The sequence below is a fragment of the Eubalaena glacialis genome, chromosome 11 (genome assembly GCF_028564815.1).
Source record: "Eubalaena glacialis isolate mEubGla1 chromosome 11, mEubGla1.1.hap2.+ XY, whole genome shotgun sequence".
Classification (NCBI taxonomy): domain Eukaryota; kingdom Metazoa; phylum Chordata; class Mammalia; order Artiodactyla; family Balaenidae; genus Eubalaena; species Eubalaena glacialis.
In genome coordinates, this window is record NC_083726.1 from 39,790,392 (window position 1) to 39,804,978 (window position 14,587).

General features: G+C 35.5%; 2 protein-coding genes across 4 annotated transcripts in view; one reads left to right on the plus strand and one right to left on the minus strand.

The window, feature by feature from the left end:
* The window catches only part of PPP1R12A (protein phosphatase 1 regulatory subunit 12A), a 149,701-nt gene that overhangs the window by 12,564 nt on the left and 122,550 nt on the right, over positions 1-14,587 (plus strand). The gene's annotated exons all lie outside the window — the stretch shown is intronic.
* Positions 2,271-2,691, minus strand: LOC133100286 (protein S100-A11-like). Its single transcript, XM_061204154.1, has one exon. The coding sequence runs from the start codon at positions 2,689-2,691 to the stop codon at positions 2,380-2,382; it is 312 nt and encodes a 103-aa protein (XP_061060137.1). The 3' UTR covers positions 2,271-2,379.

Genomic DNA, 14,587 nt, shown 5'->3' on the forward strand with positions numbered 1-14,587 from the left:
ACAATAGGCTGTTGTATTTTTAAAGAATGAAATTAGGTGTTTATCCGTGTTCACCACTAAAAATTGAGGCACTGGCAGAGGCTTGGTATTCATCTCTGTAGTTATGATGGCAAAAAAGACAGCCAGTCATTGTCCCTGGCCTAACACAGCTTGCAGTGTATTAGGGTATATAGATAAACATAAGGAAATTTACATTTATGTCAGTTATGTGTAATGATATGTAATGGTTGTAGTACAAAGTGATGTGGAAGTTGATGAAGGCACATCTCACCTCGATTTGGGGAAGGGGAAGGCTTCCTGGAGAAAGTTATTGTTTAAGCTGCTGCGTGATGAGTAAAAGTTAGCCAAAGTTGTAAGGGAGGGGAGGGTACCGGAAACTATTTCAGAGAGAGGGAATAGTATGTGCAAAGAGCTGGAGGTGTATAGAAGTGTTGAAGGATTTTAATCAGGTTAAATGAGACAGTCAAATTTTCTCTTTAAGAAAAATCACTTTGGCTGCAGCGTGGAGAATGCAACTGAAAAGAGGACAAGACTGGAGGCAGAGAGACTAGTTCAGGAACTTGAGGAGTCTAAGAGAGATGAACTAGCTTAGTGGCGGTGAAGTTGGTAAATAGTAGATGAACTCAGGACATATTTAAGAAATAGAATTGGTAGGAATTGGAAGGGATTTGAAGTGAGGGAATAGAGGCAAAGATGTGGGTGCACTTGGTTTCCGGTTTGGATGACTAGGTGAATGGAGTGCTTTTCACAGGATGTGTTCATTCAGTAAATACTTTGTGCTTACTGTATAGGTCAGGAGCAGAGTATATTTGAATGCTATTGGGGGAGACAGGCAGTAAGCAAGAAATTACAATCAACTGTGAAATGTATGCTAAAGGACATATAGGATATTGAGGAGAGGTGGCCTACTTATAAATAATATATAAAAATCTTGTTTGGAGGGTGTTTTGTCTTGGAGTTAGCCTATTTTCTTAGATCTATTTGAATACCAAATAGAAAAGAATTTACGAGGCTACAGGAAAACCACAGGATAAGGATTCATGATTAGAGTTTTTAGGGCTTTGGTGAACTGTCCAAAACTACATGCAAAGTTTTGTGTTTGATTTTCTTTGCCTTTCACTTCAGAAGAATTAATTAAGAACTTTTAAGTAAGGTCAGATTTATTTTTATGATATTGTGGAGGAGGGCAGAGTGTGTCTTTTTAGGGATATGGGGATGTGGAGAGCTAGAGCACAGAACTGTTGGAGAGCAATAAAGGAGTGGTAGTTATAACAATCTAAAAGTCTTTCATTGCCTGAAATAATGCTTTGTGAAAATAAGGTCATAGGTTAAAATGAGAGGTGAGAGTACATTTCTCAGAGCATGTTGGATTTTGCTAAGAATTGTACAGTTAAAGAATTCATTCAACAGTCTCTGGCAATTCCTTGGTGGTCCAGTGGTTAGGACTCTGGGCTTCCATTGCGGTGGGCACGGGTTTGATCTCTGGTCGGGGAACTAAGCTCCTGCAAGCCGCACAGTGCAACCAAAAAAAAAAAAAAAAAAATCCTCTAACTTTCTTCAGTTTCTAAATTTAGTAAGCTGTGTTTTCAGGGAAAATAAAGGTAAAATATTAGTTTTAACTAAAAAACTTATACATTGATATATTTTTTCTTTTCTGCTCAAAATATTACTAGAGTTGCTTTGAGTATTTGTGACTTTTTTGCATATTTTAATGTTTTTTTAAAGTTGCACAGGTAATGAGAAAAGTAGCAGTTCTACAAAAAGGTTGTGTGGGTTATTTTGACCTTGAGCAAGCATCATTGGGTTTGTTTTAGCTTAAGTGAAATAGGAAATGGTTATTATATATATTTTTGCACTCTCATAGTTCTTTGTTTATTTGTTTGTTTATTCATTTGTTGTTTTCCCCCCACTAGAAGGTAACCTCAGTGAAGGCAGGACCTTGTCTGTCTTGCTGACTGTATCCTCAGAACCTATGACAGTACCGTAGTAGGGGTGTATAGACATTTAATGAGTGAACAGTAAGTGACATCTCTCCGTCAGTCTGAGAAATTTAGAGATGATTATGTTGGTATCATTAATCATGATTATGTACACACCCAAGATGCACTTTTACTATTTACTTTGCAACTTCTGGTAACTGTTTCCATCAATCTAATTTATATTCTTCCCAGTCATCTCCCTCCCTTGCACAAATTTACTGAGTCTCCAGTGTGTGCTTTAAAAAACAGTATTGTTTTATTACTGCCAGCCGGAGTGGCCTTCATGGGGTGGCGGGTGCGCCGGGCTCAGGGTATGTGTGGGCTGTGAGAGGTAGATGATAATTGGGAGGCTGAAGGAAAGGGAGTGGGGCTGGAGGCCAGGCCCAAAGACTCCTCCGATTTACTTCTGGGAAGAGGTAGACTTAATAAAGGAGTCATGGCAAGCTATGGCCAGGCCGCCAATAAGATTAAGAAATTCTTGGAAATCTAGCTGCCCATCATAGTCGAGGTCCAGTTTCTTCATCAGGCGGTCAAGGACACCAGGGTCCTTCTGGTTCTTTGTGAAGGCACCCAGCTCTGTATTCATGAAGATAAGGAACTTGGCCTTGAAGAGTTTGCTGTTGTTACCGTCCCTTCCAGCATGCTTTTGGAAAACAGCAGTTAGAGACTCGATGCACCGTTCAGTCTCTGTAGGGCTGGATATTTTTGCCATGTCGGAGAGGAGCGAGGCACGGGGCTGCGAGTGGGGAGTGGCGCGGCGAGCCTGGTTACTATATATATTAAACCTTAATTCAAAATTACCGTGGCATTTTTTCCCCTTTTTAACCCACCCTTGACATTTAAAGCCAATCTTATTGGGGAGTGGGGGGAGATTATGTGTATGTTTATTTTATGTGTGAAATGGACTGATGATACATAAATTGTTCCCTTTTAAATTACACTTAAGTGTCAGAAAGTTAGTTGCAAGACAGTATGTATGATGTGATTCCATTTGGGGGGAAATGTTGTTTGCATAGAAAAAATCTGGGGAAATTACCCCAACTATTAATGGTTATGGATATTTTGGATTATGTCATCTTTGAATCTTTTACAACAAGCAGAAAAAAGTGATGAAGATGAATCTGAACTGGAGAAAAATGCCTAAATGGCTACTTCCAGTAAAGTGTTCAGGATTAAATATAGAGACATTGACATAATGAATGTTAGTTTGCTAGTCTTTGTCCTCTCAAGGAAGCTGGTGTTTTAAATATTTATTTCTATATTATGCCTATCTTTTCTCTGAACCTTTTATTTCATAAGGAAAGATTGATTGCCATTATGATGTACACCTTGGGAGAGTTTTACAAGTAAGAAAATGAATTAGGGGTTTAGTTGGATGTATTTTGAAGCTTTTGGCAAGTAGACTACCAAGAAAATATAAGCATAATTTCCAAAAAAGCAGATAGTTTTGAGGAATAAAGGGATTTTAAAAGATAGAAAAGCAGTTTTTATACAGTGAGCTCTTTTGCCTTGTTTTATATGAATATGAAAATGATGAATTTAATGATGAATATCTATTTTAAGAATGAATTGAAAAAATGGCCTCAAATCTTTAAGAATAGAATCAGAATGGTGAAGCTTAGAGTTATGTGAATTTTGTGGAAATATTTTTGAAGACAATGAAAAGAGGGCTTTTAAGAGTTGTGAAATGGAGCAAGACTAGGAAGAAGGAAATAACTGATGGCACAGCCCTTAATTTACATGTACGTTTGTTAAAAATGGTCTTCTACTGTAACCAGCAGAATTCTAATATCCATTATTAAGTGTATAGTTTTAGAAGAGGTTATGTTGATCACTAGATGCCCATTTGAGTTTTCTGAAAACAAGTTTTGTGTTGACCTCTCTTTACTTCCTTTTTTGACAAGGTTGGTAAGTTCAAATGAGGGAAATGTTGCAAACCTAGTGTAGCTTCATTTTGTAGTACAGCACTTGGACAGGCTCTTGTTAGATCTTTGCAGTTAACATGACAAAAATCTGACATGAATATTAGCAGGATTGGATGGATTAACCGCTGGATGAACCACTGTATACACATCAGTCTACTGATTAATCACTCAGTGTCAACCCAGAGGAAGGACTAAAGTGTAGTGGTCCTTGTGTTCTTGACCCTATCTTATTCAACATTTTAGTAGATTAAACTGTAGAAGCTGAGAGAACTCTAAAAAGCGTGAAATAGTAGGTTTTAAACAGTAAAATGAAAAGATAATGGATATTAATGTAAAATTCTGCATTAAAATATTGATGACTATAGGTTGGTAGAGACCATCTTTGACAAACATGAGAAAAAGGTTGCTTGAAAGTTTAAAAAGAAGCCCAGTCTGACAACAGTATAATCATTTTAAAATGTACTAATTCAGTGTAAAGCTAAATTAGTATTTAGTCTAGATTTTTTAAAAAATCTGTTCCTTTACACTGTTAGATCACATCTGCAGAACTGTGTCTAGTTCTACAGTTTGAGATTTGTCTACTGTTTCAGCAGATCTTACCAGTTACAGCCTTTTTTTGATTACTCACCGGTGGAATGGCTTTGTATAATAAAATTATTTCTACCGAGGAAAACCTATATTCCAGTCCTTTTTCTAGATTTGTTAACAAATGTATACATAATTATATACACACAGTTGCAGTTCTTCATATACCTTAAGACCCCCCAAATCATCAGCTCAACTATTTTCTTTTGAGCCCCTCGGAAAAAAAAGGGAGCCAGTTTTCAAAGCCACATACTTAACCCGTGGTATTAGGAGAGGCACTAGTAGGAAAATGGTAGAAGGACCTCTTGCACATGTTAGTTAGGATTCTTTGTTTTAAGTAAGAAAAGCCCATTGGAACTAGCCTAAATAAAGTAATTCACTGTAAGATTATAGAGATGTCTTATAGAATCTGGGCTTCTGGAATGAATTAGAGCCAGGAAGTATATGCAGCCCAGGAAGTCTTCTAAGTTTCTCATCATTGTTTCTAGCAATTCCACTTTATTATTTTTTACAGCAAACTAGATTTCTTGTTTTCCCAGTTCTGAAGGCAAAATAAAAGGGCACCAACAATTTCAGAATTTGTATCTCGTCCATATATCCAGAGAGATTGATCTCCTTCTGAGTTCTAATTCCAGATTCCCAGGAAAGGGACCAATTGATCCACCTTAGGTTATTCATATATCATCTGAGGTCATCAACAGTAGCTGGTGGGGTTGGTGTCTCTGAGCAAACATACCTACTCTGTCATTCTAAATAATGTATTATGAGGAAATGAGGAAGACGAAGCTAGAATTAATAAGTGAGTTCATAAAGAAGCAAATATCGATTGTATAAATACACAATCTATAAAAATGAAAAAGCATAAATAAACGTTAAATCTTTAATCAGCAGTTCTCAAACCTTTCTGTTTCAAGGCCCCCTTTATACTCTTAAAACTTGAGAACAGACTACAACAAACAGGGCAAGTAAAACTGGGGAAATCTGAATAAGATAGATGGATTATATCAATGTCAACGTCATGGATATAATATTACTGTATACAGTTTTCACAAAATTTTACCGTTAAGAGAAACTGTGCAAAGGAATATCTCTATTATTTCTTACAACTACCTGTGAATCTATAATTAACTCAATAAAATAATAATATTAAAAATTTTGTTTATTATTATTTTTTGTCTTATTATTTTAATGTAAGAAAATAGTGAAGAACCCAAAGACCTTTTTTGTTTATGTTGACTGTCTTCCAGTATTTAACAAATTAGAAAGTAAAGCTCAAAAATCTTTAAAATTTTATTTATTTAAAAATAATAACTCATATGCCAATGTAAATAACATGTTTATGAAAGATAAGCATTTTTCAAGTCAAAAAATTTAATTAAGAAGGGCATTGTTTTACATTTTGCAGATTTTAATGTCTTGCTTAATAGAAGATAAATAGATTCTCATAACTATTTCTGCACATAGTCTGTTGTGATTTCACATATTTAGCTTCTGAAAAATTTCACCATACACTTGTGAGAGAATGAGAGTATTAACCTTGCCAGACTTCCTGTAAGGGTTTCAGAGAACCTCTGAGCTAAATAAGTGAAGGGATATATAATACCATGGTCATGGTTTGGAAGATTGACTATTATAAAGAAGTTAATTCCAAACCAATCACAGATTCAACACAAGCTGAACCAAAATCCTGTGTGTGTGTGTGTGTGTGTGTGTGTGTGTGTGTGTGTGTGTGTGAAAAATGACAATCATATATAAATGAAAAAGGCCAGATATAGCCAGGTTAATCTTTAAGAACAAAAAGGTGAGAGGGGAGGGACAGATTGGGAGTTTGGGATTGACATGTACACACTGCTATATTTAAAATAGGTAATCGACAAGGACAGCACAGGGAACTCTGCTCAATACTCTATAAAAACCTAAATGGGAAAAGAATTTGAAAAAGAATAGATACATGTATATATATAACTGAATCACTTTGCTGTACACCTGAAACTAACAAACATTGTTAATCAACCCTACTCTGATATCAAATAAAAATTAAAAAAAAAAAGAACAGAAAGGTGAGAGGACTTATTTACTCTGATGGAAAATAACTGGAACTCAGTCAACCTGTCCGTATGGAAAAAGAGTTGACACCCTATACTTTGCACCATACACAAAGATCAATTTGAGACTGATTGTAGATCTAAATGTGAAACATATAATAATAGATATTGAAGAAGGTAACATATGAAGATACCTTTATAAACTTCAGGTAGGGAAAATATGTTTAAACAGGACACAAAAATCATTAACCATAAAAGAAAAGACTGATTAATTGGAGTACATTAAAATGAAGAATTTCTGTCCCTCAAAAGATAGCATTAAGAGAAGTAAGCTTCAGAATGGGAAGATATTTGTCTCACATACAGTTGACATAGGGCTTATATTCAGGGGTGTGTATGTGTGTGTGTGTATGTATTAAACTACAAATGAGTAAGAAAAAATACACAATCAGGCACATCACAAAAAAATATTCAAATGGTGATAAATGTTCACCATTAATATTCAAATGGTATTAAATGACAAAAAATTATTCAATATTGTTCATCAGAGAAGTGCAAGTTAAGATCACAGTAAGGTGTTAGTACCTATCCACCAGAATGGCTAAAATTTAAAAGACTGATAATATTAAATGCTGAGAAGGATGTGGAGAAACCAGAATTCTTATACACTGCTGGTATAAGAAGTATGTGAGATTTCAAATGAATTCAAATATTTTTAAAAGTTATTTGTTTTGCTAGGTTAGACATGTATAATACCAATGGAAACATTTACTCTGGATTACTACATCTTTTTTAATAAATTTTTTTTTAATTAAAATTTTTTTTTAATATTTGGCTACGTTGGGTCTTCGTTGCTGCACCTGGGCTTTCTCTAGTTGTGGCGAGCGGGGGCTACTCTTGGTTGTGGTGCATGGGCTTCTCATTGTGGTGGCTTTTCTTGTTGTGGAACACGGGCTCTAGGCGCGCAGGCTTCAGTAGTTGTGGCACGTGGGCTCTAGAGCACAGGCTCAGTAGTTGTGGCGCACGGGCTTAGTTGCTCTGCAGCATGTGGGATCTTCCCGGACCAGGGATTGAACTCGTGTCCCCTGCATTGGCAGATGGATTCTTAACCACTGTGCCACCAGGGAAGTCTCTGGATTACTACATCTTTTAAAGCTGAAATTTCACAAGAGACTGCTGAGGCTCCTTATTAAACTGATTCATTATAAAACTGTTAGAATTTATATTTATAGAGGGCAGAGATTCTCTTATACTGATTAGTTGGTGATTGAACTATGAGTATTTCATGAATTTAACAATGTTTGTTGAGTTCTTTGTATGTGCCAGGCTTGGTACTAGGAGCTAAGGAATACAGACAAACTTTTGCTCTCATTAATCAAATGATCAATCAGTGTTGAGTATTTTGAAGGAAAAGCATAAAATATTGTATATGTCAAATATATTTCATTTAAAAATACATAATAAAGGGAACGAAAGGTTTTGAGAGTTTGGATGGGAAAGTGATGGTTGAACTGAGAGCTGAAGGATGAGTTGGTATGACTTGGTAAAGTTGGTAGAGAGTGGAGGGGTAGAATCTTGAGGAATAGGTTCTGGACAAAGGAAACAACATATAAAAGCCCTTCATAGGAAGGAGGAAGGGAGCAAGGCCCAAGGAAGAACCCAATGGAAGTGTGACCAGAGCACACTGATGAGAAGAATGGTACCACAAGAGGTATAGAGAGGTAGGTCGAGGTCAGATCTAGTAGGACCCAGTAAGTCCTATTAAATCCATTTCATACTGAGAGCTCTAGAAATGCATTGGAGATATTTAATTGCCTTAATATAATCAGATTTGCATTTTAAGAGACAACTGCTGCCTATAGAAAAGATTGAGGTGTGGGGGAGGAGGGAAGAGGGAGTTCTACCAGGAGGCCAATTCCAGAGGCTATTGCAATAGTTCAGACAACAGATCTTTTCTCAGATGGCTCTTCAGTTGAACACTGGTATTTTACAAGATGTTAAAAGGTATGCTAGGTGGGGGAGGGTGTAAGAATTCTGTGGTTTGTATGTTTGAGATGATTCATAAAACAAAGGTAAGGTAGAATTTTTCACAGTCTTTAAAATGTGCTGAAGGAGGCGAGTGAGGAGGGAGCTGAACCCAGGTGATGGAAATGCAATCAGGGTTTTGGGCCTGAAGGAGGTTTAGTTTTAGGAAATGGAGAATAGTCTGTGAAGGAAGATTGGGAGGATGCATGGTGGCAAGCCTAGAAGTTTAGACTTGGTGTATAAATTGGTAAAGAATATAACACTGGAGTGAATGAATTAAGGTCCACTGGAGGAAATTTATTTGATTGTTATGGAAAATAGCAGCTTGGAAGCCATTTCAGTAGTTCAGCTCAGAGATGAAAATATTCCTTCCAGTCTCCCTTTGATTTTATTTGATACTGTAGGTTTCCTATTTACCAAGAAAGAGTTGGATTTTGGATCAGTATTTTATCATTTTTATCTTTAGAATTCTTTGCTAAAGTTACAAAGTGATTTTTATTAGAAGTTATAAGAAGTTAGGAATTGATACATTTTTTTCTGCTTTCCAAGTCAGTAATACTAACTTTCTTAGCCACTAGCTACATTCTCTGTTTTAACAGAGTTGCATATACTGAATACTAAATTGAGAAATTTTTAAATAATTTGAACTGATAGTATTCAGCTTTGTACAATGACTAACCCTCAAAATTGGAGGGTTGTTTTTTTTATTCATGTGTTCTAATGCATTAACTCTCATATGTTCTGATGCATTAACTCTCATTTTTTTAGGAGTGGAATTCATAGTGGAGTAAACAAGATTTAACGTATTTTAATTTTGTGTAGCTCTTACAAAGATCAGAAAAAAATTTTTTAGGACAAAGTAATTAATGGATATTATATTTTGAAATAAACTTTGAAGGTACATTTTAATTGTCATAGTTATTCCATCCAGTTCTGTTTGAGTTGGGTCTTTTAGACTAACTCACATAGGCCCTTTTCTCACCCAATAAGCTCCTCTCTTCTTTAGTCCCACCCAAATGATAAATATGATTTGTCATCAGTTTACAAAATGATTCCTCCCCTTTTTATTGTGAAAATGATATGACATTAAACAGAGGCTATGGTTAGGGCGCAGAACTTTTAGTTTGTAACAGGTTCTTATAAAAAGTGTGGGAATTCACATCTCTCCATCTTCAGAGGGACTGATTTCATGGGAATAATAAATAGTAAACATAAATAATAACGTTTATATAATAAACACTGTTTTAGGCAGTTATATTGTCTCATAACAATCATATGAGGTAAATGTTTTTAATCTTATTTTTCTGTTATACCAATGAAGAAAGTGAGATGCAGTTGTGACTCCAAAGTCACAACAAAGCTTATACGTTGCAGAGCTGGGAGTTGGATCTGGGTAGTTTGACTCAACATTGTTCTCATAAACACTGTGTTATAGTGCCTCTGGGCTACTTGAATCACCAGATTTTACCTCTCTTGGTATCCTAAAGAATCCCTGGGGCTAATTATAGTTCAGTAGATAGGCTAGAGCAGATCTGGTAGATCAGTTATCTAAAGTGTACCAGTGGGGTATGCCAAGAAGCTCCCTTTATACAGCCAGGGAACACCAAGGTTTGCTTTTGCCAGCTAATATTCTCTACTGTCCCAGAGCTTGCTGTTTATGATTGTAGGTGCTATTAGACAAGAAATGTAGGACGCTGGCTGATAGTGGTATAGTTAATTTTTGAATTATCAGTCCTTGGTTCTAAATACCTTTACCTGAAATATAGTAACTGAGCATATAATGACTAAAGTGTAACACAGAACTAACAGGTCACTGGTTTATATTAGTATTTTATGATTCTATTAAGTTCTTTAAGATGTTCCTTTTGTCAAAAGACATCATGTAAAAAGCCTTATTAAATGCTTTTGTCTCATTTTCAATTTACATGAATGGGATCATATACCTGCTTTCCTGCTAGCTTCTGCTCTTAAGTCATTTTTTCCATTACTAAAAGCTTGTTTGTTTTCATTGGATAATCTGATTCCAAGTTTAGAACTTCTGCGTTTTACAGAACTGTGGATGACAGGGAGATAAAAAACTTTTAAAAGACTACAAGAAAAGCCGTTACTAGTTTCAGTAGAAAATTCAAAGACATCTGTTGTTTTCTGTTATTAACTGTTGTCTTCCTATTTTGGAATAAAAGTAAAACTAGACCCTAGTTTAGGTATGGCAGTTATCATTGATACTTACAGTACCACAAGCATTATGCTCTTTGAAGATTTGGAATAAATACAGTGCTTTGGGTCATCATCCTGTTTTAAATAGAAGTAAATTTTAGGAAAGATTCTACTCTTTACTCTGCAAGACACTGTAAAATTTAACATTGTTTAAAGAAAGCTTTATATAGGAGAAATGAATTATGAGTTAGTATCCTAACTAAACATTTCCAGTCCCAGAGACCCATTTATATGAAGAAGCCTTCTATTCTTTCAGAAATTTACTGTAGCATGTAGTCTGATTGCTCCTGAGGCTAATAGTGGAGATCACTCCCTTTAAAATGCTATGAACCCTTATTAACCAATACACCATAGAGTATAGCGGTCTTCCAATTTTTAAAGAAAATAGATTTATTTTTATATACAGTAATAAAATGAGGTTAAGTCCACCATTAGTGAAAGTAGACAGTAGTAGAATGAAGGTGCTTGCTCTATTTACCAATTTCTTGTTTTCATCTCCTCCCAAGGAAATATTCTATACTTTAAAATTTTTATTGTAAACTTGATGATCTTTTTTGTTAGTACAGGCTGAGTATCTTTGGACACTCAAAATTTTTCCCCCCAATTTTGAAGGTAAGTTTTATGTTGTTAGCTGTCTTTGAAAGCTAAAGTATGTTTATCATAAAAGAAGAGTCATGAGCAATGAGTTCCAGTAGAACTAAGAAAAGCATTAGGACTTGTCTTAATTTCTTAGGGTAATTGGGAAGTTTATCAAAAGGCATTTTACTTCTCTTTGTTATCTTTTTCACAAGGGCTGCCTTCTAGATGGCAGCTACACTCCTCCCACCTGCCTCTCTCCTATACTAGTGTACTTTAGAGACCTTGAGTGAGAGGAGCCAGAGAATTATTTTAACCTATATTTACATATTAATGAAATACATTTTAAAATTGAATTATGCATGAATAAAAATAAACTTAGTTAATTTATGAAGTATAATCAGTCTTATATACAATAAGCAATGAAAAGCCGTCTGATTTTTTTCTATTGATATTTGCTGAATGTTCACAGTTTTTTAGTCTTTTTTTCTTTTTAATTTTGTTATATATAAGCCCTATAGAGAACTTGGAAAATACTACAAAAAGAAGAAAACAGAGAGAGAGAGAGTGAGAGAGAAAAGGGAAAAAAAGGTAGTCCCTTTACTCTATGTTAATGAATTTCCTTGCAGTCCCTCTACCTTGCATAGGTGTATGTCTGTGTTTGTGTGTATTTTTCATATACTCTCAATTGTACTGTTGATACATTCCAGCGCTCAACTGTTGTTACCATTAGTGTATATTATTAAGCTCTAGTGGTGCTATCTTTAGATTAGTGGGCTTTTCAATTTTATTTTGTTAGAATATTTACACAGAAATTTGCAGAATGACCTGTAAAAATTGTTTGATGGGTTTTAAGTATACCAAGCAGGAATATAATAGCTGTAGTGAAACATGAATAGAATTAGTGAAGAAAGGTTATTTTGGTAACATGGCAGCTGGAAGAAAGATTAGCCAAGCCATCTGTGAATTGAATTACAGCATAACGTGTTAAAGTGGATTTTCAAACATGAATTTTTGCTATTTTAGGTTTTGGAAATGTTTTTGTATTTGTGTTTAAACTTGGGTGGTCTTGGTATTCACTTCAAGCAAAGTCAAGGTGCTTCAATGTGTCTTGAAGAATTAAACAATAGTTCTTTTTTCACCTTGCTTTCTGCTTTACATCTATACCACACTCTTTTATTTGGCCCTTTTAAGTACCTAGAGCTATTTGCCTTTCAAAGAGCTGAGTATGAAGCAAGTGAAGTCTGCAGATATTTTCAAGTTTATTAAACAGCCAATTGCTTATTAAAATGTTATATTGTAGAGTGGTGTAGGTTTTGAAAAAATAGCTAGTAAAATATAGAAGGAAGAACTTCTACAATTGGAGTCCTTTCCCCTTCAGAGTCTGTTAAGTAAGGATAATAATATTCTGTAGCAGGGTTCTGGGAGGATGAAATGAGGTAGTGTAAGTGAAAGTACCTAGTACAGCCTTTCCTACCAAAAGGGAAAGGGAGCTAATATTTGCGTAACTGCTGTTTCAGACCTTTTGCTAGGTGTTGGAGGACAAATAGAAAGTACCTGCCTTTGAGTTTATATCTAATTATGGGTCCATAATGAATGTATCTGATATGACTTTAGTCATTTAGAACATTTTCTCTGTTTAATTAAACACTACATATAAATGGAATCATTTTATTCTATTCCAGCAGAATTGGGACGAAAAGGGAAAAACTTACATAAAGGTAATTACTTTCCTGCTTGTAGATGATATACACCAGCAGATTTTCAGGGGAAAAAATCTAATGTGTGGGTGGAAAGGCAGAGTTACTGAGTAGAGGAGAAAGTGTGTCAGCTAGACAGTAATAGTTGTGTAGTGTGGTTTCACACACATTCTTTTGAAGAGCTGTGAATTCATGATTGTATTTATATTTACCTTCATTTTCTTGAAGGATTAACTGTAATAGCAAAAAGGATAAAATACAGCATATACACATGAAACTGGAAAACAAGATATGGACTTAAATTATCAAGGTCCACACTGTGGTATTTAGAATAATACAAAAATTTAAGTTCTTCTTGACTGATATTTTGGTAGAACCGGTTAAAAATTACTTTATAAGGTTAACAGCATGGAAGCAAAGCTTTCAAAAAAAGACTAAGTTACTTTGAAAGTTCAACCTCCATATTTTACCTCTGAAAGCTGTCTTTTTTTTTTTAAATAAATTTATTTTTTATTTTATTTATTTTTGACTGTGTTGGGTCTTCGTTACTGTGCGCGGGCTTTCTCTAGTTGCGGCGAGGGGGGCTCCTCTTTGTTGTGGTGCGTGGGCTTCTCATTGTGGTGGCTTCTCTTGTGGAGCACGGGCTCTAGGCGGCAGGCTTCAGTAGTTTTGGCTCGTGGGCTCTAGAGCGCAGGCTCAGTAGTTGTGGCGCACAGGCTTAGTTGCTCCGCGGTATGTGGGATCTTCCCGGACCAGGGATTGAACCCGTGTCCCCTGCATTGGCAGGCGGATTCTTAACCACTGTGCCACCAGGGAAGCCCCGAAAACTGTCTTTTTTGTATCAGGTAAATAAATGCTTGTTGAATTGAATTTTATAATTTAGAATAAGAATCTCATACTTTTTTTTTTTTCAATTTAGGAATCAAAGATTTCAAAAACCTAGCATTTGCTAGAAAAATTGGACCAGCTGTGAGGATTAGATGAAATATTATATAAAAATGATGTATAAAATGCAGTACTAATAAAAGGGCTTAAGAGGAAATGTCAGTGTTTCTAAACATTGGTATTGATATTATCAGTAACAGCTGAAGCTCAGAGGAAATGTGTTTTTTGATAGAGAACACTAATTATAGACTTGAAATCCACTTTGAATTTTATATCTCTCTTAGAGGAATTGTCATGAGTATAAAGTAGATGACACTCTATCCAAGTTGAACAGAGTTGTTAGGGAAAAAGATCCCAAATCTAACTAGACCTATCAGGATCAGCTGACTTTTGTAGTCTCTTCCCTTTGCTCATCAATATTCTAGCTGCACTTCCTTCAGACCTTTGAATATCTAAGCTTTTTCATACCTCTAGTCTCTGTGCGTTTTCCCTTTGCCTGAAGCAGTCTCTCCACCTTTTGGCTAACTCCTATTCATTAAGCTTTGTGACTTTCTGAAGCAAACCTTCGCTGATTCCCTGTTTTATTCTCCTCAAACCTATCTTTCCCTGTTACCACCCTGTTCTTTCATATCTCTTCTTTTAGGGTGTAA